The sequence below is a fragment of the Halictus rubicundus genome, chromosome 9, assembly GCF_050948215.1.
Source record: "Halictus rubicundus isolate RS-2024b chromosome 9, iyHalRubi1_principal, whole genome shotgun sequence".
Taxonomy (NCBI): Eukaryota; Metazoa; Arthropoda; class Insecta; order Hymenoptera; family Halictidae; genus Halictus; species Halictus rubicundus.
Genome location: NC_135157.1, coordinates 16891021 through 16918916, shown reverse-complemented (window position 1 = coordinate 16918916; position 27896 = coordinate 16891021). Strand labels below are relative to the sequence as shown.

Sequence of the window (27896 nt, the reverse complement as noted above, 5' to 3'; positions counted from 1 at the left end):
CCGTCGCGCGTCAGGGGAAAAAAGATAATTTTCTTACGAAAATAGCTCGGAGCGACTACAAACGCGAGCAGGTGTAACAGAGTTGCCAGATTTAATTAAACCATCGTATCGCGTACGGAGCACGTACATAATGACTGCCTCCTCGTCCGTAATAGAAGTTTGCCGAGAGGGAGCACTGTTTATGTTAATACCCTAACGATTTAATAACACCCTACGAAACCCCGTCGGAAACCGCTCTGCCGTTCAACCTGAACAGCGAGAGAACGCGGAATTAATGTTAACGTTTCTCAAGCTATCGCGAGGAAGTTTACTGCTACGAGGACCGGACGGATACGTTTATGCGCGCGTAAATCGAGATCGGTTTCCTGGACTCGCTAATTAGTCGAGTAAGTATGAATTACGATTGGTTTCGATGGGCCAGCGATCGGGGAAACTAGTTCGCGTTTAGTTCCCGTTCGCCCGGGTTCATTCGCGATTATGTGGACGCGAGGAAACATTCGGAGGCGGGCTATGAAAATTAGAGAAATGCGAGGCAGTCGTTATAAATCATCGGTCATCGCGAGAGATCTCTTCGCGTCGGAAAGTGAACGAAAGAATTCACCCATTTGGGAATCCAAAGTGTTGATGCCAGTTTTCGCTAATTATTTCATAAAGATGCCCAGTCTATCCCCATTTTGTTAAAACATCCAGGAAAATTGTTTTCATATTTCTAAAGAAGGAACAACGAGAGTTTTTTTTTTAATTATTAGAGACGTGAATTTTTCCGACGATTCCCAACGGAATAATAACGTCGTTCCCGATTTTGTTAAAATCTCAGGGAATTTGACTTTGTACCTAAGGGAGAAGCGTTGCAACGAAGTTTTCGCGCAAGGTGAAATTTTCGTCAGGTGTGGATATCGATATCCGATGAACGACGCCGTGTGTACACGGCCTAAAGCGTTTCAAGGGAACCAGGAACGTTGTTGGTAAAATGTCGGTCGTTAAAATAGCTCGTCAATGATTCAACTACTTGGTCTGAATCAAAGCCGGCACAATGGAAGAATGGAGTCGGAAACGGCGAGTTCTCTTCCACGCGGCCATTGTGCGTGGCGGGACACAGTTTTACGGTGCTTCCGGTTCGAATTAGAATTATAATTAGCGCGCGCCGGTATTTATATCAGACCGCCATGAAAATGCAAGGCGGTCGCTCGATTTCCAGTTGGGAACGCTTCGTAAACTGGATCCTACTTGGTAGCCTCGAAATTATAGACTCATAATCAGACTGCGGATCTTCATGCAAAAGATAAATGTTCTACATCACTTGTAGGACGCGGGAGCTACGTACGGATTTCTTTTTTTTTTTTTTTAATTGTCTTCGCTTACGCTCGAAATCATCGATATCCTTCAATTTCATGCTTTTTCGTTGTTCCAAATTGCATTTATTAGCTTCTGCGATAAATGCATAATGTTTGCTGTCTATTTTTGTTCGAAGATCGATTTAGCTATAACATTTATTTCGAGGGATTTAAAGATCGGTAGATTAGAAAAATTATGCATTTTAAGAGAATTAAATTCGTTTAGTATTTTCATCGTTTTTTTAAGTTGTAACGAGTTCCATTATATTTCCCCTGTGGCATCGATAATGACAATAATCTGTTCTATAACATTTAATTCAGTGGACAGCAGTAATTAAATTCGGAGGGACGTACTGATAATAATTGTTATTTGGTGCGTCCCCGTATAATTTGTATAATTTCCAATTTTTATATGTTCTCTAACACCTTAATAACATGCTGCAGCGTTTTTGCGCATCGGGATGATCTCGGGCGTCGCACGTGTCACCGAGTGTTACATTTCGCGCCGACTATAATAACGAGTCGCCAGAAGGAAACCCGACACCTGTTGTGATCGGTGCAAAATTTTTATTGCAGATCTTTTATCGGCGTCGCATCGACTTTGACGGACATTTTGACGCGCAGTTGAGAAACCGAATTGCCATGGCGCTTCCGGTGAAACTTCTCGAGGATGCAAATGCAGACACGAGATCCTCTGAACCTCGACGCTATTCGAAACATAAATAACCCTGATCGGATCGGAAGACATTAACCCAATCTTGGCGATCCATAAAAATCAATACACGCAAAAAGATGTACGACAGATCTCTGGACTTGCCGAAGACCTTGAAATCGATCGCGTTTTCTAAACGAGATGTACTCTGAATCGTGAAATCGTATAGGAGGGATCGAATTAAATTATACAAGCTTGCTTAGAGAGGATTGCGAAGGATCGTTAGGTGATCGCGATTAATGGTAAGTGAAAAGCAATGCGGAGACATTGATTTCATCCTGCCGCCGAACGGACTAATAAATGCGATCGAGCGCGTAGATGCATTTAGATCGAGGATACACAGCTAATGTCAGCGCTCGTGTGCTTTTATGTCTGTCGTAAAATACGAGAAATCATCGTAAACCCACGTAACTGGTCTCCCGGCTGCATTTACGGTCAACACGGGTATTTCGAATCCCGGATCTCCGGTGGCACCACTTGTAAATCTGCAACATCAGCCTCGAAAGGAGTCCCATCGGCTCGTAAATTATTCGGGAATAGTACCATCGCTCCGTCGCGCTCTTTTTCTCCCGATTTTAAGTCCCGACTATCGTGAATCGTCTTACTAAACGGTTTCCTCGAGAGCAGACCGTGCATCTTCGTGGTAAAATTCGATCGCGGGGAAGTTCACAAAACAATTAATTTCTCCGTAATTTTAGCCGTTCGAAAATATTCTCTTTTCCCCCCAGTGTTTTTACTGTTTTACGTACTCGTCTCAGAAATGAGTAAATTCCGGCCTACATGTGGGAAATAAACATGCTCACAGGCGATTAAAGACCGTAGAGATTTCATTCGAATTAACGTAAACAGAATTGTTCACACTGGTGCACGATTTTCTTCGTCACGCGTACAAAATTTACGGTACGAGTCTGTTCAGATTCTATCTCATTGTGTAATAATACAAACCACGTTCTATCGCACAGAAATCTTCGTTCGACTGATTTCATTCTTCATTAATTAATTCTGTGTAGGTGTAGACACGCTTGCGATCGAAAAATCGCTCGGCTAACACGTTACGAAACAATGGCGACCTTTAAGTCGCAACGCCGCTTTCCCTTCTTGCTCTCACAGTTTTCAGAATACTAGCTCGACCGCTATACCGGGCGTTTCGAGAATATTCTTGCGCTCAAAATCGGTTCGGAAATATTCGACAAAAAAACTGCCTTCTGCGCGGTCTTCCGAGGAAATTAAGCTGAAATCATTGCGTATCGCGAACAAAATGAAATGTTAGAGATAAACGGACAAAAGATTTCGTTGAATCCGTATCAATGAAATTTTCTACCATTGCGTAAATAATCGCCAAGTGCAAGAAGTTAAACGGAGTTAATCTGTTTCCCGGTTGTAACGAGATTCTCGTCGACATTTTTACTTTGCGGCGATGTGAAAAATGTGTAGCGCTAAGCGAGCCCGTGTATTCTGGTCACGGTTGCGCGAGCTGACCCGAGAAGATAACGGGCTGGCAAGACTTAAAATTTGGACGCTGGTTTGACGGATCGGAGTCACGTCGACCGCTGGAAAAATCGATAAAAATCGGTGACATCATGCGCGGACGCAAACAAGAAGCAAAGCTGCCTCGCGTCGACGTTCAAGTCGAAAGATCGACACGCTCTCGAGGACAGGAGAGGAGACGACGATGACGCGCGAAACGGTAAAAAAAGAATCGGAAAAAGCGCACGTAACACCGGCTATAAAGTACGGTGAAAGACACAGTTTCTTCGGTTAGAAGAAAAGAAAAAAAGAATGACCCTGCGGAATGGTAAAACATTGACGAGAACACGAGCGGCGACGCTCGCTTCTTTTCAAACGCGAATGATATAATGACGACCATTCGGATACTGGCACCGAGGAGCGCCACACCTTTCCCATCACTTTCTTTCATTTCTGCGCGAGGATCACAAACTGGGGCAGGATTTACGCCGGAGTAACTTTTCGAACCGTTCTATCCCGCTCTTTCAAATTTTCCCGAGAAATTCATTTGCCGGCTAACTTTTCTTTTTCCTTATTAAGCTCTGGAAACCTCGGTCGAGGTCCATTTCAGCTACGTCGAATGCATCGAGAAAGAAATTGTAGAATCAACGGGCAACGAAATATGAAGCACAACGAAACAACGAGAAACGTCTTCTGTTTTGCTAAATCTCGTTTCTTCGTGCACGAACGAGAAACGTAAACGTACACAAAACTAAACAAAGTCGTGTGCAAAGGTTTGCCGTCTTTCAGGAAGTGGAATGTACTCGCGATATGCACGAACAAGAAACGTAAACGTACATAAAACTAAACAAAGTCGTGTGCAAAGGTTGCCGTCTTTCAAGAAATGGAATATACGCATGTAAACAGGCTGGAATATCATACGATCACGGAGAATTTTTCAGAATAAAAGTGGATTGTTCGTCGCTGGAAGTAAAAACGCGAGTCAAAGGAACGCGGCGTGAAGTGTTCGGGAGTAAGTAAATCACTATGAGTAAAGCGCACAAGCACGCTGAGTCGCATACTCTCCGTCTGCGAAGTGAAGGGGGCAAACAGGCCGGGCATTGTGATATGAAAAACCAACCCGCGTTCAACCACGTTTCGTTTCCGAGCGGTTCGTATTTGCTTTTCCACGATACTTTAGCGGCCGAAGTACAGCGGGACCAGCCATGAGCGAATACTCTATCAAAGAAAGAACGTATTGATCGTTTTGCACACGTAGATCCTCAGTATCTCTGTGCATGGGGTAGAGTGATAAGCAAAGTGTACTCACCTGTAAAGATCGTTCTCGGTGACGATGTCCCGGATGGAATCCTCGGGGTCGATGCGATCCGCGGGTACACCCGACGGCCTGACGACCCTCGAGGACAACAAAGGACACGGGGGTTTGGTGTCCTCGTGTAGAGCGCTGGCCGCGATCAGGTCGTCCTCGGACGCGGTGCTCGTCAATGGCACGCTGGGGCTCGGCGAACGCGAGCCGGATATCACGCCGAGGAGATCCTCGCTCCTCGAGTGCCTCATCTCCATACCGCCACCGTATCTCCCGGTGGTAGCCGCCATCCTACCACCCCGTGGTAGCGGCCACTGAACCAACGATTTTTCCAGGTCCCGCCTCGACGAACAACAACACACCGCCTTTGTCCTTCTCCGCGATCCTCTTTCTCCACCTCCTTCTTCTCCTTCTTCCTCTTCTGCCGCGACCTCGAGCTGCCCGAAGGAATTGACGTTCCAGCAACTACTCCCATCCGGACAAGCCCTCTTCTCTTGCTACCGCTCATTCGACTACGTCCGAGACTCACCGATTTTCATCTCGCGCTATCGTTCCTCCTTTCTCTATCTGCCTGTGTCTCTTCGTCTCTCTCTTCGGAGCTCGCGCCTTTCGCTCCTTCGCTGCAGAACACCGAGAAGGTCCTTCGTTATTAACGGTTTTACACGCGACGCGAATGCGAAAATGTTAACCCTCGCGGTAAGTGAAACCATCCCCTGAGGAATCAGCGAATCCGATTCTTATAGAAACGCTCGTGTGTTTACGAGGTTCACGCTACCGAAAGACTTAGCCGAATGGACGAGCAGAGTCGTTATCGTTTAATGGGATTTATCAATGTTTTCGTTCGTTCGGCTATCTCGAGAATGCCGCTGGTATGGTGGCACGGACAGGTCGATAAAGCACTCTGGCTAAATCGAATTCCGACTGAGTCGCGTTAACAATTTTTAACAGCTTGTGAACGTCCAATACCGGGGGCAGCAACAATGTCTAACAAATAATCCCGAGGAACATAAATTTCTATTTCATAGCCACGCAGAGGGCTAATAGGGTCCTATTAACTTTACGGAGCACTAAAAGCGACTACATTACTTTACAAAAATCTAAATCCGAATTTCTAGCCTCCCAAAATCTGTTGATTCCCCGTGAACGCATCCGTAGAATCTCTAAATCTAGTAAATCTAGTATTAAGCAAAGTGAGAACAGTCTTATATCCCACAATCGGCTCAGTAGACAATCAGTTCCCCACAAAAGGGTGCTCGAAAGGGTCGTTTACCTAAGCTCGAGTCGGACGCTCCTGACCCACGTTTCTCCAAAAGGGGAATCTCACAAATCTCCGATCGCAGGTGTCGAAAAAGTTGCGCAACTAACGGCGATAACGCTAGTCTACTGAATTTCGAAACGGTGACCCATTCATCGGCGGCTTGGCGCGTCCACCGGTATTCCGCCGGTCGGTTCCGTTCTACTTGATTGCAGATCGGCTCGTCCGCGATTTCTCGGGCACGTAACACTCCGCGAGAGCTCCGCGTAAACGTTTAGGTAACACGGGGATTACCTTTGAAGATCGCCGTTGTCTCTCGACGAGAACACGACGGTGGACACTTTCCGGTGTTGCTCGGTGAACTTAGAAGTACGTTGTCGTGCGACGTACACGTTCCTCGGGGTGGTAACAGCGGACCGGAGAGGGTAACGGACCGTGTGTCAGTCCGTTGCACGCGCGTTACCGACGGTATTTGTTTGTTGTTCACCGTGGGAGAAGGGGAAGGGGAGGAGACAGTAAACGACGACGACAGATCACACCGTTATCGGGATATAGTTAGTCTTCCTTAGGAGATTCACCTGGGTGAACCCACCTGGCCAGGGAAGTGAGAGAGAGAGAGAGAGGGAGAGAGACGAGTCCAATCGAGGCCGAGGATATTCACGCCGCCATTGTCGTCGTCGTGAGCGATCGTCGATCCCACGGAGGACTCGGGGACGAAGAAAGATGGATAGATAGAGAGAGGGAGAGCAGCACTCGGAACAGGTCCGGGACACGCACTCCCGTCGCACGGGCTGGTCTCTTTGTAATTAAAGCAATTAGAAAGAGCAGGGTGGTTCTTCTCGACGGACCATGCGCGGCGAACGACAGACGGCACGCACTCTACTCGTCGGCCAACGGAATCGTCGACTTCGCGCGGCCCGAGTTAACGAGACACTGGCTGGATCCCGGGAACACTCGCGGCGGCTCCGACAACTCCGCGATTCCGACGACTCGGCTCTGCTGTTTCACTGGTCGCCGCTTCTCCGACGAGTTCCACGACGGCTCTCGACCTCTCTTTCGCCAGCCACGACCGGAGAGTGCCGTAACGGGAACCAACACCAACGGACACGCCGCCGCCGCAGCCTCGTCCTTTTGCAAGGAAGGGGCATGTGCGGGAAAGGATAGACGCATACCTGGCCCGATACCATGCGCGCGCCACGCAGGTACGAGCCGGCATTGACCAATCAACGGCCCTTGCTTGCGCGGAATAGGGTCGCAGGTAGCCCCCTTTTCGCCCTTCCACGGGCCAGCACGCTCCCGCCCTTTCTTCCTTCCCTCCTTGCTTTCCTTTCTTCCTCGCAACGTTCCTAACCAGAGTGCTCTTCAAACCGCCGGCCTTGAATACTGGAACCCGATTTTACCTGTTAACCGAGAACACGAGGTTACTCGACGCTTGCTGTCGCGTTTCGCTAGATTTTTGTCTTTTCTTTTTGTCCTTGCTCCTGCAGCTTATGTATACTCTGCTACCGGCAGTTTTCTTTGTCCTACGCCGAGGATTCTTAACCCATTTGCATCATAAGGAAATATGAAAAGAAGGCCTTTATCACCAAATTTTTTTTTTATTATATTTAAGAGCCCGGTCTTGGTAGATTCGCGATAAGGTAGAGTGACTACATTACCGGCAAAAAATGGTTTTACGTGCCTCAAGTTTTCGTCCTTATATAAGAATATTTTGTCGCTGGCAAAGGGCTGGAACGAATCTTCAGGCTGTGTCTGAAGGCTGTGAATGGAAATTATTACTTAAAAAGTCACGTGACTATCCCGGGCTCTTAAGTACAAAAATGACTGCAAGTAAAAGACCTTCATATTTCAGCATTATAAGAAAAAATAAATTGATAAATTGATATTCCGGTGATGTATGTATACGCTAATGATGCAAATGGGTCAGAATTTACAAAAGCTAAATTTTCTGGTGTGTAAGTCTACCTTGTAAAATCCTGATTGTGTTTTGGCGGAATGTATTGCAAGGCTTCCCGAAACTGCCTACCCAAATAATTGTGTTTATATTACTAGATCACGTTACTGGAAGTGAGTTGTTGGTCGACGATTAAAATTGCTATTGTTTGAAACTCTTAAGTGTGGACTTTCAAGAATTAAGAAATAAGAAAGAGATTCGAAATCGGGATCTACAGCGCCGTAAACAGTACCATACTAGCGCCATCAGGACACCTTCTTCTAATGTGTTCCATTTTTACTGGTTCGCATTATTGAACAAAAGTTAACAAAAGCGGGGACTCATTTTTCACAAAAACAAAGACCCACCGGGTGAAATTCGGATTTACTTCAAGTTCTATTCTTTCTTTCTTTTCGAAAAGCAATTTCCAATACCGTACGGTGTCCCCCGCCACAGGCTAAGATTTTAAAGAGGGAAAACGACATTTCGCTTGCAAATTTTCGCAATTCTTTTCCTTTGTCATAGTGTTTGGTTTGGTATATTCTGCGTGGTACTTACGTCGGTTTTCGTTAGGATCTTTTATTTATGTCTTGGCAAAGTGTGTGGAAATTGGGAAAGTCATCCGGCAGGTTAAACACCACGACACGGTTCCTCGAATCTTGAGTGGGAAATGCTTTTTGCAGGAAAGAGGTTAGTCCATGTTTGAACGGGCATGGTTACTGTCTAACGATCGCCGAGTTGTTCTTGAGAATGCCGAGTGACGCGAGGAATGTGTTACAGTGCGAAGTGCGAAGAACACTGGACCATCGTGATCCTGCGAACGTCTTTCACAGGGGATCAATGAACCAGCGAGTACCACAGGCTCCGAGCACTTGTATAGGAACAACTGTTAATAAAGTATTGGTTGTTGCAGGTCGCTGTAGACGGCGCTGCGTGTGGACTTGTTGAGAGGATTTTGAAGCAGATGGCATTGTTGTCCTCTCGCGCAGTAGCGCGATTCTACCGACAGATACGGTGCGCGATAACAGAGAGGAAATTAACTAAAATGTTTTAGTGTCCCCACTTTTCTGCATCATCTTTTTAGCCTGGAACAGAACCTGCATCAACTTTTTAGCTTGGACCAGAACCTGCATCATCTTTTTAGCCTGTATTAGAACCCGCATCATCTTTTACGCTGGATCAGAGCCTACATAGAGGAGCCTCTTTTAATATAAAAGTAGCATCCACGCTGGCATTGTTTGGAATCCGCTGCTAATGATGCACGTAAGATGATGCAGGTTCTGGTCCAGGCTAAAAATTAGACTAGGGGGCAGCACTATACCGGTGACACTCTCATTTCCTCTCTGGCGATAAGTTGTAAGTGCTGCCGCCTACTAAAGACGGAGAAACCGAAAAGTAGAAGCAAGTGAAAAGATGGATGTGGACACTGCTAGTGATAATACGTCGATAGATGACAAAATAGATGATTTTTGTGAGAATCCGACCAGAGATGCTTTGACAGAAGGTTTGATGAGTCTTTTGAAGCCCACGGTGGATCAATTGGACGAAAGAATCCGTGCTACAAGGTACGCAAACTTTCCTTCGACTGGAAACACACATATACATAACCAAACGTTCGTTCTGTTTATATCGTATACAATTTTCTAATTTATAAATCGATACTCGTCATTTCTACAGAATATGCCAGATAGAATTGAAACAACAAATCGAATCTCTCGGGGAAGAGTTACAAAGGATTAACGACGCGTTGCAGTGCCCGCTAGAAACGGATGCCTATGTAAAAAAGCTTATCAACGCCAAGCACAAGATAACGATCGTGAGTAACATACTGCAGAATACCCAGGAGAGATTGAACAAGATCCACCAAGCTGTAGAAAAGAACACGACAAAAAGGAAAGCCTTATTGGATCATAGCTCCTCTTATAGTAATCCTGCGAGCACATTAGACAAAGAAGATCAGCCCGAACCGGAGAAAGAATCCGTAACAACTACGGAACAAGAGTAATTAACGCTGTATGATGTGCACTGACATTCCTATACGTCTTTAACAAAAGCATTATGGACACTCCGATAACTAATCTGTCTGACACTGATTTAGAAACAGTGTACGAGCCTTCGGAGGACTCTTTCCTCTTGATAGATGCTTTGGAAGCTGATTTAGAGGACTTGAAAGCTAAGAAGCCTGTTATGTGTCTAGAAATCGGCAGTGGATCAGGCGTAGTGATCACTGCCCTGGCAATGGCATTGCGCAAACACTGTCGGACTTACCATCTTGCCATTGATCTCAACAACAATGCCTGCAGAGTTACAAGAAACACTAGCAGACTGAACTCAACGGATATAGACGTCTTGCAAATGGATTTGCTGAGCTGCATGCGCAGTGGCTGCATTTTTGATGTTGTGGTGTTCAATCCGCCGTACGTTGTAACCAGCGACCAGGAAGTCCTCGACGAAAGGCTTCTGTTCAAGAGCTGGGCCGGTGGTTTGAACGGTAGAAAAGTTATGGATCGAGTTTTCCCGAAAATTCCCGGCATCCTCTCGGAGACCGGGACGTTCTACTTGCTGATCATCAAGGAGAACGATCCGGAGGACATTTTGCGTATTTTTAAGAATATGAACATGCAAGGCGCGATTGTAGCGGAGAGGAAAATCAGGGGTGAGCATTTGTATATTTTACGTTTTCAAAAAATCGCGGAGTCGTACGAGGCCCGAGCACCGGACGTGGGTGTGAGTACTTGAATACTCCATACTTCAGTCTAGGCACTCCACTAAACGAATTTGAATTTGAGTACTCGGGTGAATCAGGTACTGCATACGCGAATCTCAGGATTCTTAGATTTTTTGGCTCTAAGTCAAATCAATCGAATACGTAAACACCCGAATACTTGAATCTTAATTCAGTGAGTGCCTAAGTACACGAATATGAGAATTTGGATTTAACTTAGTGAGTACCTGAGAGAACCCGGTTATGAATTCTCTAAATACTCTTATCAAAATTGAGTCAGTATTCGGATCTAAGTTGAGTGAGTATATGAGTATGCATATAAGAATTGAGTGAGCATGTGAGTACGCATATAGAAATTACACGAATATGCGAGTACACTTATAAAAATTGAGTGAGTATTCCGGCGCTCGGATTCAAGTAGAGCGAGTATCCGAGTTCTCGATTGAGTGCGTACGTATGTATGTACTCAAGTTTGAGTATAAGTATGAGTCCGACTTCGACTGTTCGCGAAGGGTACGATTTAGTCTGCGATGATGCTTCTGCTGATCTAAAGATTTGTGATCGACTACGTTTACGTTAAGTAAAGGAATTATTGTTTCTGTTGAGTCTCGTAGTTTTAAGAAAACCCCAAGTCGTCGAGTACCGTAGCCTAGTTTGTGCCAACTTGCGGCGTGTACGGCTAGAGAGGCGCAGATAACAACGAGGCGTCAGATTTTAAGAAACATAATTTATTTGGATTCACCTAACAAAAATCTTTCTAAGGTCTACGGTTTTGTTGTCGCATCATGTTCAGTTCAAAAAGTTAGATACATGGTTACGCGAGAACAACTTTTCCGACCGCTGTCAAATGCGTCAAGTTCTATACAGGCTGCGGATATTTATGCGCAAGAAGCCGTAATCAAATGCAACAATGTATCGTATCAAAGTTCTCCATGGAACGAATAAAAACTGTTCGACCTCAGTCTTCGTCGACTACACCGAGAGGAAATTTCGCGCCGCATAAAGACCCGCGGTCCGGTTGTATTGTAGATAAATGAAATATGGCTGTACAGTCGAGCAAGTGTTAAACGTGTTTATAATAAAATTCTGCAAAGGTACGAAGCGTGTATTGCGAAGGTAGCAATCGACGAAACAGGCTACAGCAGCCACGCTCAACCTGCGGTCCGCCAAGCTTCAAGGTCGAGCATGGCTGGTCTACAGTGTCTAGATCGACGAGCGTTGCGACACAACCACGAAGAAGCGAGCGTTGCTATTAGAAAACGATGCGGCGGCTAGGCGTCCTCTGACCTGTTGCCGCCGTATCGCTTGTTAAATGGCCGCCAGGACCCTAGTCTCCTCGGGTTTCCGTTCCCTCGAAATTCCCTAGTCGATTACCACCCCCGCGTTCGCCGATCGCAAACGATTTCAGATCGTTTACGAGCTGATGCACTTCGACCTGTAAACTCTTTGCAGTTTCACGTAGAAGATCAGCGCGCTGATCGTTGTCACGACAACGGTGCTCATCATGAACGAGCTGGCAACGAAGAAGCCACTGTAAGTCATGCAAACGTTCGTCGACGTGGTCTTCGCGACCTGCTCGACTTCGATGTGCTCGAGGTTCTCCAGCACCTGGCTGCTGGCCTCGCTCAGGTCGTCCACCATGATCACTCGGAACCCTCTGGCCACTCTAATCGGCTCTGCGAGAAGCACTGACGAGGTGTTCGAGGGTCTGCTGGGCGCTGGCAGGCTGATCGATCGTCGACGTCGTCTGCCCGGCTCGATTTGCTTGAAAAGGGCATGGAAACATGTCTGTTAGCATTCGGGAGCAAGGACAAGTGCAGCGAGAACTCTGTTCTTAGAGGATCTGCTCACTGATGACGGAGATAGGGTCTTTCTTTAAGAGAACTGCGTCAACTTTGAAAAAGCGACTGAAAATAATGTCCTACCTGGTTCATGTCTGGACAGGGCTCGCAGTCGGTCTTGCACAGCTCCACGTTGCACTCGATGAACAGATCCATCACGTCCGGGAACTTGAAGGCCTGGAAGTACGCGTAGGCGATTATCGAAGCACCGGTGTTTCCGGTGTCGTTGGTCTTCTGGAACGCTCCGAACAGCTTCGGCTTCAAGATGCAGCCTCTCTCGTCCGTCAGCTGGATCGTGTTGGCGGAGGACTCGTCGCGGGCGATGCAGTCGCGCACCTTAAACGATCATCGGATTGTTAGATCGTTCGATCGATAGCAACCGTCGAACCTTCGGAGAAGATTTCCTCTCTACCTGTAGATCGAAGGCCGGGTCTCCTTCGACAGAAACGACCAGAGTCATGGTCTCGCCGATCTTGACGAGACCGTCGGCCGCGGCCGCGAATGGACCTCTGCCAACTTGTATGTCCAACTTGGCGACCGCCGTGTCACCGCTGAACGTCACTATTTCTTGGTTCAGCATGTCCACGGAAAAGTTCACCGTCAACGCTTTATTGATGTTCCCTTCCCAGAGGCACCTGACTCGCCTAACCGTGTCCCAGACTTCCTGGATGCCCGGCTCGTTCTAAACAGAGATCGCCGCTTAGAAAGTGCACTTTTACCTGTGGCTTGCGATTGAGTAATCGCCCGTTAATGCACCGAGGAAACGAAGCAAACGCGAGTAGGAAGATTTTTAGGAAAATTCCGTGGTCGGGCAACGTTTTTCGCTTCGCGACATTGTGATTTAATAACAGTTGTCTGCGAGACATGGAAACCAAATGGAAAGTTCCTTCTTCCTTCTTACTGATTTTAATAGGTTGAAAATCTTCTTAAATTCTTTTAACCTTCTTACTGCTTTGTCTGCTCGATTCTGCCGCGAACGTACGAAACTTGCAATCTCATGAACAATCCGGTTTAATTCGCGAAAATGATGTACCTGCAAAACGAGCACGTTCTCGAGGTAGGCCTGGCCAGCTTCGCCGGCGAAATCGTTGATGAATTGAGTGCCGCAGGAGTCCAGGCTGACGGTGAAAGAGTACTTGGTCTGTCCAGAGTTTTGCGCAACGTATCTGCACTCCGGGTTCATGAAGTAGCCCTGCGAACATTCTCGTCTCGATCAGTTTGCTAAGCCGAGGAGCCTCGCTCTTCGAGATTACCTTAGAGTAAATCACCCCGTCGAAGGCTCGATTGAACTCGATGTTGATGGTCATCATGGTCTTGCTGCACACGACATCTAGAGCGTGGATGTGCGGAGGGTGTTTCAGGTCGTCGTCCTCGGTTGCAGCACCCTCTCCCGTCGTCACCGCAGTGCCGCTAGAGCCTACGACGTTCAGGTACGAGATTCTGAGTCTCGGAAAATCACATTCGCTTAATTTAGAAACTGTTTGCTCACCTTCTCCGTTGGTAGGTTTAACGTTAACACCGGTCCCGCCAGTGTTTTCGCCCACAGGAGGAAATGCTCCTCCAGGAGTCGAGGAGGGGAAGCCTGGCGAGGATGGGTACCCGGTAGCCTGGTCGTACGAATTCGACCCTGCACCAGGCGTGGGGAATGGTGGCCGTGGGCTGTCAGTTGGATAACCATAAGTGGTGAATCCACTGGCACCAGGGTACCCAGCGACGGCCGCATTCCCACTAGAAGCACTGCCATCGCCTGCGGGTCCGTAAGCAGGGCTCGATCCTCTTTGAGTCGAGTAACCGTAGGTGGCGGAAAATCCACTTGGCGTCGAGTATCCGTAGTTTGTCGGTGTCTGGGCTGGGGATGGCGACCTAGGACTCGTCGTGGAGTACCCTGTTGAAGGTGGCAGGTAGGTGGTGGAGCTCCTGGTGGTGCTGAACGGCGGGAAAGCTGAAGATCCAGAGTTCGAGTAGGATGGCGGGGTTGGTCGGGGATTGTAGGAGGTCGAAGGTCCGTAGGGCGGCTGGTTGCTCGGCGGAAGGTACGTGGAGGGTCTCTGGCTGGAGAACGGCGGAGCTTGAACCGTGGACGGCTGCCCCGACGGGTAGCCAACGTTCGTCGGGGAGAACCCGGTGGACGGCCTCTGGTACGGGTAATTCGTTACCTCGTTTTGAGAGGGCGAAGAGTAGCTCGGCTGCTGACCCGTTGTTGCTGGCTGGAACGGTCTCGGCCGTTCAGGTGGCCTCTGCGTGCTGTACGGGGGCAGGTAACCGGCTGGGTCCGACTGCTGGCGAACTGCAAGAAGAACGACCCTGAAAACCCTTCTTGCTCTTCACCGTGATTAACCGCACTGGTCTGGAGTTCCATCGTTAGACGACCAGTCGTTTCGGTCCTCAAGGCAACCCTCATCCGTCCCTCGAAAGTTTACTCATCTTTTCATCGCATTCAGCAAGGCGTTCGACAAAGAACAAATTGAAGACCTTGCTGCAGGAATTGGGTAAGTTCTAATTCTCAAAATCAAAAATATGCACGCCTCCCAGGAATGGAAGAAATGATATTGAAAGAGTAGTATCACAGATCTGAACTATTCAATTTTTATCTCGCTAAATAAGTTACTTTGATTTTATAGAATTTTCGAGGCTGCTGGTTGGACAGTCAGCGTTGAAGAACCAGTTGGAGGAACGAGGAACAGATGAGGGCCGTCGAGTGAGAGCTCCGTAACGGTGTATTAGTAATCCCCTGTGGACATTGGATGAATACAAGGTTGGCATTCGACAAGCGTGCGATCCAGGAACCACGTAAGAAGATGGTTAATCGGACGTCGGTTATTGCACCTGCTCGAAGCGACTTTGTTACGTTTGGGCCACTGACTTGTCTTTAAATCAGGGTGTCTCCGATCGTCGAATCGGAGTCTCGTTATACTCTTCGGCGTCTAACATCGAGTACAATAACAATGGAATATCGTGCAGAGTGGGGAGAAAAAGAAGAAGTAGAAGAACGCGGTGCTTTTCGTTTGACGAGGTGTGGGCTTGAACGTTATAAGGGAGAGAAGGTGTCCCTTTGGAGAACGTACTTTTACGTGCGCCCTGCCGGTAGATCCCTTGAATCCACTCTAGGATATTTTGCGCCATCACGTCCGCGGGCGACGCTGGAGCGGCTCGCTGGACTCTCGAGTGTGCTAGTGAACGTTAAACGGTTATCTTTATCAAACTTGATCGCTGTTCGACGTCTGACTACGCTGTCCGTTTCCTTGCTCGATCGATTGCGATCTAGACTATACTAGGTTTCTCTTACCATCCGACGGCGACGTTCTGACGAACAGGGCATGGCCTCCCCCGTGCTCCTGGCTCCTGGCTGCGCCCAGGATCGTCAGCACCAGGATCAGAGCGGTCCCCTTCATCCTCTCGACCTGCAATTTCCTGCTCGTCATGCTACCATAACTCGATTTCGGCAAGTTTGATTCATTGTTTGAACTTTCACAGTAAGATTAAACTTTTTCCTAATCAACCTAGGAAACCTGGACGAATCTTGTTATTCTCATGAAGGAATATACGTGGTGTCGAGCTGAGAGGTAGTTCCAGTGTAGTTGACACTGTCAGTTTTGGGATTTTGGCAGCGCGAAGGCGTGTCAGAGGAGGAGGAAGGGAACCTTGAACGCTCGGCGCGCTCGTTCCAAGGCTGCGAACTCTCGCGGCACGTAGAAACAATAGAAAGCGTCTCGGAGCGATTAGCTGGATCACCTTCGGCACGAGAGGTTAATTAATCGCGAGGCCGGGTTCGATCGTCGATCGCAAACGCCGAGGATCACGAACGAAAAAATTCGTTATCCACCGATCGACGGCAAAACGATTCCCCCTTCTGTTTCGTCATAATTTCGACGGGGAGGTTAACGAGTCGGCGCGGCGAGGCGAGCGAGGTGCAATCGCTAAACAGTTTTCTGGTCCCGGGAAAGGCCGTTTCCACGATTGTTTCGTTCTTCTCACGTACATCGGCACGAGAGCGTTTCGTCAGATCAGATTACGGAGGGCTCCTCCGCAATCAGTGTCTCTAATTCCTGCCGCGATTCGGGGGCCGTCGAAACCCTGGAACAGAACTCGATTCGCAGCCAATTAACGCGCCGCGTCGCGTCTCTCGACGATGACGACGCACGGCGTTCGAGGCAATGCTGAAAAGTCCGATCTTCGAGGTATGGAATCTAAAGAAATTTCCGTCGTCGAATCCCAATTTTAAAAAGCGCCTCTATAACTTTTTTCTATCTTGTTCGTATTAGGTAAGAAGTTATTAATTTTCTGACTCCCATAAGTGTCTGAAGACTGCGCGACGGTTGCGCGGAGGTTCGTCGAAGCGGTAATTTCAGCGACGCGAGGCGCGAAGATAAAGAGGCAGAGATAGGGAACAATAGCTGGTAATAGCTTCCGTTTCCTCGGTGGACAGTCACGCGGATTCCTAATCGATCTCGTAAACAAGAGATCCGCGATTTATTTCGGTGCATCGCATCGCGACACCGCGGTTTCTCCGTGAACCTGAGCCGTCGGCGATAGAAAGTTCCGCCGGAGACGGTTCCGATGCTTCTTCTTCTCTTCGTCTTCTGGCTCTCGCGTCGACTTCGCCTACGACCGGGGGGGAACCCGAAGCACTATCGCTTTCGACCAAGGTGAGCCTACGTGTCCCGCTAGATCCATCCTCGCCGCGGCTTTCCATCCGCACGACACGAACAGATTCGATTTTATCGAGCACCGCCGGCCACCAGAGTATGCCTCGCCAGTGAAACCGAATCGTGACGCTGTGTTCCGATCCCCGAGGATGGATCCGTTGCTCGTTGCCGCCGTAGATCGCGGATCGCGGCGAACGCCGTTTGTTCGTTCGCCGGGCAAAAGTTCGAGAAGTCAACCGAGGAATCGTGCTCGGCCGAGGTGAAAGGTGAAAGTCGCGGCTGCCTCGACGCTCCGCGAGCAACCAGACACGTGGTCTACGCTCGCAAAAGTTAGTTCAAGCAACCGGAGAAAAAGGTCCCGAAGGTCCCGCATTCCTCGAGGCTCCCGCATGGGAATTCCTGATAATGTCTGATACCGATCTTTCGAAGCTTTTCTCTGGAACGACTTTTCCTTCCAGAAATCGGAATACCGGATAATTGGCAGTCTATTATCTTCGCGACTAATTCCTTAACGGAAAGACGGGCTAATAAAATTTTCTTTGTGTTCATTACTGGCTCGAAAGTCCCGCATTCCTCGCGAACTCTTATCTACCAGCAATTGTTTCGAAACTCTAGATTTATAAATTAATGTTTCCGTTAAGATAGCGCAAGAGAATCGACGATAAAGCTAGAAACCTCGGAAATGGAAGTCTGCTGCTCGCCGCATGCTACCGGATTCTCTCTCGTGCGAACGCTGAGCCCGGTTTGCGCTAATTTTTAAGTGCGCCGAGTGCTCCGATTAGTCCGCGTGATACGTCACTTTGTAACCCGTGAAGCGCTCTTTAATATTAGAGACGGTGCACGCGTTGCACGGTCCCGCGGTCGCACGTCGCGTTCATTAAAATACAACGCGCCTGAGAAACGCGTTGCTCGCGGGGGATCGACTCGAACAAATAGGCCACCGAATTAATTAGTATCGTGCGAGTCTGTTAAACGATCTGCCCGGATAAAGAGGTTGCGACGATCGCGTACGCGCGAATTCGAATCGCACGGATGAAAATATGTGAAAGTTCGCGTTGCGCAAAACCTTGTCTACGAACGCGAGATTCGCGAAAAGATCGAACCGCCGCGCCGATCGACCGCGTCAAACGATTACCGCGCTTTTGCAGTTGATGCGGGCAATTTTCATTTCGCACAATGATCCGCGGTGAATCGATTAAAACGGTCGACCTTTGCCTCTCGACGGAAGCGGCACTTTCGGAAGCCAAATTCCCTGGAGCCAGAGAGGAAGATAGCGATCGCGATAACGAGAATGCGTTTTTGCGAAGCAGACGTGGGTGGTGTATGACGTTACCTCGGTGTCATCTCCATTACCGGCCTGATGGCGAATTTGATCGACCTTTCTCTTTTAAATCGCAAACTCGGTTCCGCTCGACCGTGGCCGTCGCGGACTTCGATTAAAATTGACGGCGCCATTGAACCGCAAAGAGGATCGATGCGGAAACGCGTAATCGTATTATACAGGGTGTTCCTTAATATGTCGCTCAGCGTCAATATACATGAAAGTCTGAACGAGAGAAAAATGTCCAGCTTCGACGAATAACAAACATTTCACAGTAATTCTTTAACTGTGTCATTCACGGTAGTCTAATTTATTCTACTTTGTGCAGAAGCTTCCGGTCAACGTATCAACGAAGGGACTACAAATATCCACAAGATACCAAACGATGTTCAAAACCGAGCACGTTCGCTTCGAACACCTGTGCAAAGGTAAACTGCCACGCATTATCGTGACCCAAAAATGGTTGTAACTAGACTGCGGATCACAAGTTGGTATTTTTCTGCATTACTCACAAGGTACTGGAACGAAACAAAAATTTACTTCATCTTTCAAACAATAACGCAATTAACTGATCCGTGGACTTTCTTGCATTTTACAGTCGCACACACGCCACGAGTGCATAAAAATTCGCAGTCCAGCTACAACATTTTAACAAGGTTAATCAATCATTCTTTCTCGTCTACTCTTGTAATGAGTTCTACATATTGCGAAACGTTTTATACACCGTGCAGTATTAAACGGGCATAGACGAACGGCGGGTTGCACAATTTTATTCGTTGACATTATCGCGTCGGCTAATGGGAAAAATACGCGTGCCTAACGGCCAATCAGGCTTCTCGGTGGAAATCCTTCCCGTTGCTGGAACAACACGCTGTCGAAAATAACCGCCGCCGCCGCCGCCGCCGCACAATTATCGCGGTGGATTCGTAAAGTTTGCAAAGAGTTGCGCGCGTAAGGTGGTTGTTTGCGGTGGGCACGGTTAGGCAATTCGTAGCATGCACTTGAGATGCTGCGGTTTTCGTTCGATGCAGCCGGTTGGAAACGCGGTGTGTCGCGACCAAGTCGCGCGATGACGACGTTTTCGACCGCGCGAGCCCGGGGTCTTAATAACGAGACGGTGCCGGTAGTTAGTCGTTTATTATCCCGATTGCATAATGAGCGGGAAAGACGGCCCCGCCTTCTAACGCGTTAACGATTCGGGGTGGCGCTCCGACTCGAATCCATTGTTTCGGTGGCTGGACAGAGTCGCAGTTGCGAAAACTCGGCTGAACCAGACGGGGAACATTGTTCTGTCGCCCGGAGCAACTTTCGAAAATGATTTTTCACCGAGGACCTATAAGGAGAGTCAGTATAATGGAACACGACTTGAAAACAAGCTAAATAATATCAATATTTCAGCTAAAAGGTTTTCAATAATTCTAAATATTCTTTTGCTGTTTGCTCTCTGTTGGAACGCTTAGATAACGTTACTGGGAGCGTCGTGTTGGCCAAGAAAAAATCCTGAACTTTCAGAAATTGTGAAACAATCGCCGGTCGACAATATGCTAATAGAATCGTGTAAAACTGAAGAAGACGTGTTAAAAAGCTTGCGCAAAAGTAAGCTGAGAGTACAAAGTCGCTTGGAAGTTCTTGTTCGCCTTTCTATTATTCAATGAATAATAAAAAAAAAAACAAACTCAGAGGATCTCCGGCTGGAGAATCTGTGCACGTGCACAGTTATTCTACGATCCATCAAAATCCACTTGAAAGTAAATAATAGGCGTAAAAAGACGGTTTTATCCATCCGACTGTAGGAGTCACTGCGCGCTCGTTAGAATCATTCGCTTTCCTCGAGTCCCGCTGCTTTCTCACGGGCACACTCGATTTTCTATTCACGAAAAGGTTCGAACTCGTGGCGAGCAAACAAACGGGCCGAGCGAAGACGATGGAAGGAACGTTGCTCATTGTAAACGGTTCGATTAGGAACGTTAATGGGCCCCGCGTTAGCCAGGTACCGATAAGCGTGCTAATCGGGAACGAGCCTCTAAATATGGTTGCGAGAGAAGATCTGCCAGTGAAAACTGTTACGTTCGATAGGTCTGGGTTACGGGGACATCGATCGCCTTACGCGTCGAGCCCGAGAAAAGTCTCGCTCGCGGTTTCTACTTCGCAATGTCAGCTGAAACGCTCCGATCTAGAGAGAGAGAGAGAGAGAGAGAGAGAGAAAAGGTGGTTTGGCAGAACGCGGAGGTCGGATCGAGCCGACTGGATCCCATCGAGCTCGTCGTTTCGATGAATGGAGTCTCGAATCTTGCCGCAATCGTAACCGCATCTAATTTTATCGATCCTGAGCGGCAATGAACCAGTACGAAGTCGACCAGGTACCTGAGAGGAAAACCTGACGACATACTTTTCGATTACATCAATTTTTGAACTTTCAATTATTAATATTTTCAGACATATTTTTCAACATCTCGTGGAGCCATTTCTTCGTGCGTTTCCGGGAAAGCGGTGGATCGAACGATCGCAGGACCAAGATCGAATAGTTTTCAAGGCTAGATTATGGCCGATGGCGACGACAGAACGACGCGTGCGTCCGTCTCGATTCGCGACTGCGGAAAACGGATCGTCTCTTCGTGCTCGATGGGCGAAAGCATGGCTTGTAACGAGCATTTCTATAGAGAGCGGCGCGGATACCCAAGCCACGGCAATTTGTCAGTGCGACGAAAGCAGAGTTCGCATATACTGGCGAGGATTGTCGCGTCTGTGGTCCCGGCGTCCCGAGGATCTATCGGAGGCGAACGCTTTCTGCCGAGGACTCGGGGATCGATCATTTCCCCGACGAATTGCGACAACGTTTAAATTGTGTTTCGCAATTCGCCGAGACCGCGCTGTGTCCCACGTTCGCGAACGCCGCCGCAGGGGTCAAGCTGCTGAACGGCCGAGAGCCTTTCGGGACGCAAATTGTTTCCCCGAGTCGTCCTCGTTGTCCGATTACTCTGATCGCCGCTGTTGTCCCGTCGTTCGAAGCGCCAAACATCTAAACGGGCGAGAAGACGCCACGAGTTTGAAGCAGAATTGATTTCACTGCCCTTTCTGTTTCCCATTTCATCAAATTAGCGATCTCTGCCGAACGGGAGCCGAACAGAAATTTTGTTCTTACTTTAACACGTTGACTGCCACGTCACCCATATGTGGGTGACGGAATTATTTGTCCAGGTTTTGAAATTAATTTTTGCGTTAATATATTGATTGTACCGATTAAGATCTGTAAAATGCAAAAAAGTTGGAGCACCACTCAATATCATACATTTAATTTTTTCAATTTTGATTTCATTAAATAATTTACTTCGATTTTATGGAATTTTTGAGGTTTCTAGTTGGCCAGTCAAAGTGTTAATGGGTTTGTTTAATCCGTGTACGGTTTGGAATCGCTCCTGCTCATTTTGATTAAAGATGCATAAAATCCGCAGTCTACTGATGAGCGAACGATCCAAATTGTGGAATGAACAGAGACTCGGAATCGTAAAGAATCCATGTTCTCCGAAAATGTGAAAGAAAGTGAAACTGCTGTCGTTTCCCGACCACAGCACTACTTCTTGGCGTTTGAATTCATTACAAAGGCCTCCTTTTCGACTAATTAGAATTATCGAGAGAAGAAATAGCTTTCTATTCCCCCGGCCGGTGCCATAGAAGCATAAAAGTTTGACATTTAACGAAACGCTGCAGTAGTCGTCGAATCAAATAACAGGTTTCCCGATTCGAATAATAAACACGGTCAAAGATTCTCTTTTCGCAATGCGTAGAGAGTCGAGTGTTTTTTCGTCCTTCGGAGGCTGTCGTTAGATCGGTATATCGTAACACGGTGACATATGTTAAACGGTGTTCTGATTGCCGAAACGCTTTGGGTTGCAAAACGGAATAATAAAACCGAAGCAGAAATGCGTTTCGCGGCGTGTCAAGCGACGCTCGGTTCAACCGTTGCCGCGACTAACGTTCATAAATCAAAAAATCTTCTCTCGCTTCCAGCAAGAGAGCGAATCCTCGCTGAAGGCGAGACACGTCGCATCCTCGAGAGAGCCGACGCGACGCTCGAAAACGAGTAAACCCCCGAGGCGAACGATTACGACACCGGGGATTCGAATTTTTCCTATTCGAGAGGTTGCGCCACGAATTTTTATCAACCGCAAATATTTCCCGCGTGCCTCGCCTATGCGCGCCTAACCGGACGCTTCATACTCGATCGTTTCCGACGTCGAATTCAGTCTGATCGTTCAGTTCGATCGAACGACCTTGAACGCTCGGGTAATTGCTCCTGGACTGCCTAGGTCTGTGCAAAAGTTTCTATCTTATTGTCATCAACGACCGAACCGAGGATTTTTATGCAAATTATTCCCTCTCTTAGCAATTTTAATGGCCCGGAAATTTTTATCATAAATTCATCCAATCCCATGAGTTATAATTATAATTTCTATGCGGCTTTTTTGCGCTACCTCGTGTTGCGGAGAAAAGAACTTTTGCATACGTGTAATACGCGTTTACAAGATTAAAGGATTTGAAGACAGGAGAGACAGTTAACCTTTGTTAATAAGCGCACGCGGTTTGCAAACTTGTGGACGTGCGGTAACGGGTTAAAAATGATTTCCACGCCACGTGCAGCAACCCAATGTACATTTCCGCGGCGCGCCGCGCCGGTCCGAGGCGGAATCGTCTTTTCCTCGCGCTCGGAAGCGTCCCGACTCTGTTTGCTCGCTTTCTTCGGTCTCGAAAAGGAGCCCGACGTGCCTCGCTCTCCTGCGACCGATTCTCACGGCTGTTTTCCGTCGTCCACGCGAATTTACAGCTGTTTGCAAAGACTCCTGGACGCTTTCGCGGAGCTCTCGTTCGAGTCCTCCTCGAAGACCGAAGAGCTATCGAATCCTATTCGATCCTCGGGTACGGAGAGAGAGAGAGAGAAAGAGAGACGCGTTCGAGAAACGACGCAACGAGAGATGCAGTTTCGGACGCGCTGAAACGGGATGTCAACATCTCTCGCTCTTACTTTTACCGCAAATTCTCAGAGTAATTCTATTGGCTTTGCCTGCCTAGCCGTGCCGTGGGCGAGCGCAACACCGGTGAGAGACCTTGCCACGCGCGTTCATCGCGATGATGACTCTTTTTTTCTTTCGGCTTCGGGATTAACGCAACGATCGATCGCTTTCTCCGCTTTGTCGTGAGCTCACGGCAATTAGCTTATTAAAAATTACACGGCGTTATGAAATACGGCGCTTGGTTTTACGGGAGCTCGGAAATTGAGGACCCTTCGATCCCTTCAAACCGGCGATCGAAATCGGTTCTTCCGTTCTTAACTCGAAACGGGATTTATTAATTGAGAAAGAGTGTTTAAAAATTTAATCGATTTCATTTTTAATTTTTGTGTTATCTTAGGCTTTAGGAACCATTTCTGAGGAGCGTAAGAAAGTTCAGGGTACACTTTGACGGAGTTGCTTGATAAAATTTTCAAGAAAAATAGCTCGCGGAAACTTCTTTGAAAATCGTTCTCGTGGAACAGCTGTTTTAGAATCTGTGTAGGCGTTCCGTGGGAACAGGTTGCTTTAGAACCTTTGTTAGGAAAGAGAGACGCAAGTTTGGACTGTGCATTATCCGGACAATAATTACATAATCTTTAGTAGTAATATTTCCTAGAATAGTGGACAACGCTTTAAAATTTTTCTATATTATACAAGACCTATTCAAACTATTTCAAACGAAAACTGTCGAGAACTTCTCTTTATGTGTCTCCACCGGAACTTATAACACGAGGACGATTTTTTTCAAAGTTCGACGCGGTCCATGATCCAGATAGAACTTATCGAGGAGTTTCATAACTCCTTCGATCCCCACTTTAAACGTCTCTCCGGTGGAATCGCCTGGGAATTTATCTCCCGATTAGAAACTTCATTTCACGATCAATCAGTCGCGTTCAGTTTCATTTGCACTCGTAAATCGCGATGGAAAACGACTCGAAATCGGCTGGAACGAAATGAAAACCAGTTTATTCGGAGGATCTCTCCAGGAGGACCGTAGATCGCGATAGAGAACGAAAATGAAAATCGACAGAAGGCAGGTTTGAAAGGATCCTGTGTCCCCGATCATTCTCCAAGCAAAATTGTTTTCAGACAGACAGAAATCGAAAGAATGAAATTTTCAACTGTGAGCAGGATACAGATCTAAATTAAACGTCGATTCGGCGACTAGCGATGTGAATAGGATTGTTCGAGTCACGATGGAGAACGATTTAAAATCGAGAGGAGGAAGATCGAGGCGAATATCGAAGGACTCCGCGAGCAGGATCGCGATGATCCTGCGTCGCCAGCGGCATATTGATCGATGTCGCTTTCTCCGCGCAATTTTTCATTTCCTGCACAACGGGAAGTCTCGGCGGTTCGTGTGGCAAGTACTCGAGAGGCTGTTCCGATTTTCGAGAGTTAAGGCACGGGGTCAAATTGCGAAAAGACTCACCTCGCTGCGAAGAAAATCCTTTCGACGAGAGACGAAGACGAGGTCGATCTTCCCTCGCGATTCGACCGGAAGATTCGCGTCGTGCGCACGCTTGTGAGAAAGGTGAGAGTGAATAGCTGGGAGCATCTTCATTCAAGCTTATATAGGTATTGTACCCCCTTTCCTTAGCCAGTCTGTAGAAAGAGCGTGCCATCACCGTCGTCCGCCGTAATTGTATCATCAACGCCGGGTCCTGCGAACGGAGTAGGAAAAAATCTCGAAACTGCCTCGCTCTTCGAGAGAATTCGATATCCCGGGCGTCTCCGATCGCTTTTCACGATCGCCTCGTATTCCGTCCGTCTATCGCTGATCCGTCGAAATTGCCACGGGACATCCTCGCATGATCTCCCAGCGTGAACGTGATTCGTCGAAAAGGAAGTGCTAGGAGTCGTTAAGAAGTGACAGAAGTCGTTAACGCTAAATATACCGAGCACTTGAGGCGACCGGTACGCGTTTACTTTCTAAAAATTATGATATTCTATTTAATTGCTCTTTACGCAATTTTTATTCTACTGTCCGCTCGGACAACGATATTTTTCCTCTTCCAGAGATCCAATAATTGCGAAACAAGAGATCTCGAGATCGGCCATTTTGACGGACGCAGGATTGAACCTCTGTTTCTCGATCTTCACTGTATTTCCAAAATTTTCGTCATCCTTCGTGACTTTTTACCTTATGAAATATTGCTACAAAGATTTGCAACGATCGAACAGCAGAAAATAGGCTATTGACAAATTAAGAAGTCCTCTAGTGGAAGCTGGGAATCACAAATTTCTAAAAACTAATGTGTTGCGAAAGTTCAATTGAAAGCGAGAGAACAGAAAAATGAAAAAAAATATATTTCCGACGTTTCGAAAAGTGTAAAAATTGGTAGACGCAACGCCAAGAAATTCGACAATTTCAAAGTAATTTAGCTGAGAGAAACTGGCATGGTCGAATATTTTGCAAATTTTCAAACCTGGTCGAGAAATAGTGTCAACCATAAGCGACCGACGTGGCAGTCGATTTGTTAATATCGCGATAACACGATAACAGATGGATAAAGGGGGAAAGAATGATTGCGGTTTCGTTTCGCGCGTGCATCTTAAAAACGCAGTCTCAGCGCCGGGGTTCCTGGTCGCCTAAGCTGGACGACAAAGCCAGGGGTGAGGGCACGTTGGCGAATAACGTAATTTATGGTCGCCCCGTATTTTCCCGTGGACGAAACGGCAAAGACGACGGAATCCTTCGGAATCACGTTCGGAGATAATGAAGATGTTCGAGCGCGTGCGAGGCGCGAGTTTCGTCATTGCCACCCTTACAAGGAGCGACCATACTTTTCCTGGTAGGGAGCGGAACATACTCCTCGTCACGGACGAGAACGAACCCTTAGGAATTCGCAATTCTCGCGATACTTAAAAATACGAACTTCTTGTTTCCTTGGAAAATTGCGTAAAGTTGAAAATACTTAAACACTCTCGACTGTTTTCAGTTTCACCAACTCATTTTCCCCGTAACTGCAGAAAATCCGCAGTTACGAGCAATTAACTAAATTAAACGTGGAATTTTATATGGTTAGAATTGCGCACACTCGAGTACAGAATTGTTGTTCGTTCTGAAAATTTTATGAGGTCTCCCAATGAAAGGGATGAAGTTACAGTTTCTCGGGCTCTAAGGGCAGCGGTGCAGTTTCGCGAGGGAGGTTCAAGAGGAAAGAAAAGTTGCACCGTTGCATCTGCACCGACGCTTCGGTTCTAGAACTTCGGAAAGTTTCGGCTCCCAGTTTCCCTTCAAATCCATACAGTTTTCGGGCGGGCGGTAATCGAGTAACAACAGTTGAAAAGAGTAACGATAGCCGGGGCGTGTCCACGAAAATTCGCTCGAACTTCTCGATCGTAAAATCCAAAAACTGTTCCCGATCCTAAACCGTACTGGCACTCCTGCAGAAACAAACACCCTCGATTGATCGTCTAGGATTTTTTCCGAACGCGTACAAACGGCAGACCGCTGCACAAACTGAAAAGTGTTTACCTAAGAAAGCGAGAATCGAAAAGAAACTTGCTTCTCCTTTTAGCAATTGCAATAAGTTGAAAGTGCCGTGACGGTATCCTGAAATCCCTCGGACGTTTTTAGAGCTCGGTGGTAAAACGAGTGTCGGGCACCGGACAGGCAACGTGGCTGAAAACGGTTCTCCCTTTTATCCGAACCCGAATGAGCTTCCGAAGAGTCTATTCATCATTCGTCGAGATGACCGATCGCTAAAAGTCCCCGGCGAGCAGAGCCATACTCCGCGGAGCGACGACGAAAATCCGTGCTTATGAAAGCACGGCGCCGGTTCGAAACGCGGTGATTACTCGGCGGTCGTATTAGATGGACTAATGAGAAAATAACAGGTAATTAAATCGGTTGCTCGGCGAGTATCGGCGTTGAACGGGTGTACCAAGGAACGAGTAAAGTCTCGGTTGAGTAACGTCCAGCAATTACATCTTCCCGTGATTTTAGGTGTCCACTGGGCACGTTGCTATCATCGGGCAAAGAGAAACGTCCTTTCGGGTGAGAAATCTTCCTCGAGATTCGCGAGAGAGGAACGAGAGCGCGGATGTTGTTGATGTTGGAGGTTAACGTTGGAGGTTGTTTTCGCGAATTCGACGATTTTCGGCGGCCGACGAATACCGAACAGAAGAGCCCCGGAACGAAATGACCTTTGGAGACGTAAACGGCGAGGAGAAGACGTTGAGAGAAAGTCGCGCGGCGAAATAGCTTCTGCGATTGTACCGTGCCTCCGGTTAAGTTTAATATTACAGATTTCAATGGTATTGCGTAAAACCGAGGATCCAGGCCCCGGAGGGACGCGAGAT

The 27896-nt window shown here is 47.6% G+C and overlaps 3 protein-coding genes across 4 annotated transcripts in view; 1 reads left to right on the top strand and 2 right to left on the bottom strand.

The window, feature by feature from the left end:
- The window catches only part of LOC143357373 (uncharacterized), a 33994-nt gene extending 25092 nt beyond the window's left edge, over positions 1-8902 (bottom strand). Inside the window, exons 1-3 of one of the 2 annotated variants that reach the window (XM_076793814.1) lie at positions 8566-8902; positions 6369-7474; positions 4823-5439 (exon numbers count right to left, since the gene is read on the bottom strand). In XM_076793814.1, coding sequence (XP_076649929.1) covers positions 4823-5109 — 287 coding nt within the window. In that variant the 5' untranslated portion in view covers positions 5110-5439; positions 6369-7474; positions 8566-8902. The remainder of the gene's footprint in view (positions 1-4822; positions 5440-6368; positions 7475-8565) is intronic. The other variant, XM_076793813.1, reaches the window with a different exon arrangement.
- Positions 8903-9372: 470 nt separating this feature from the next.
- On the top strand, positions 9373-11828 carry Hemk2 (HemK methyltransferase 2). The gene is given in 3 exon segments (XM_076793086.1): positions 9373-9572; positions 9685-10018; positions 10021-11828. Coding segments are annotated over 3 exon segments (1212 nt in total). The 5' UTR covers positions 9373-9420; the 3' UTR covers positions 10747-11828.
- Positions 11829-12055: 227 nt separating this feature from the next.
- Positions 12056-27896, bottom strand: part of LOC143357380 (uncharacterized) — a 41290-nt gene continuing 25449 nt past the window's right edge. The window contains exons 2-9 of the mRNA XM_076793825.1: positions 15860-15974; positions 15639-15743; positions 14063-14860; positions 13827-13990; positions 13607-13765; positions 12986-13255; positions 12658-12909; positions 12056-12496 (exon numbers count right to left, since the gene is read on the bottom strand). Coding sequence (XP_076649940.1) covers positions 12146-12496; positions 12658-12909; positions 12986-13255; positions 13607-13765; positions 13827-13990; positions 14063-14860; positions 15639-15743; positions 15860-15965 — 2205 coding nt within the window. The 5' untranslated portion in view covers positions 15966-15974 and the 3' untranslated portion in view covers positions 12056-12145. The remainder of the gene's footprint in view (positions 12497-12657; positions 12910-12985; positions 13256-13606; positions 13766-13826; positions 13991-14062; positions 14861-15638; positions 15744-15859; positions 15975-27896) is intronic.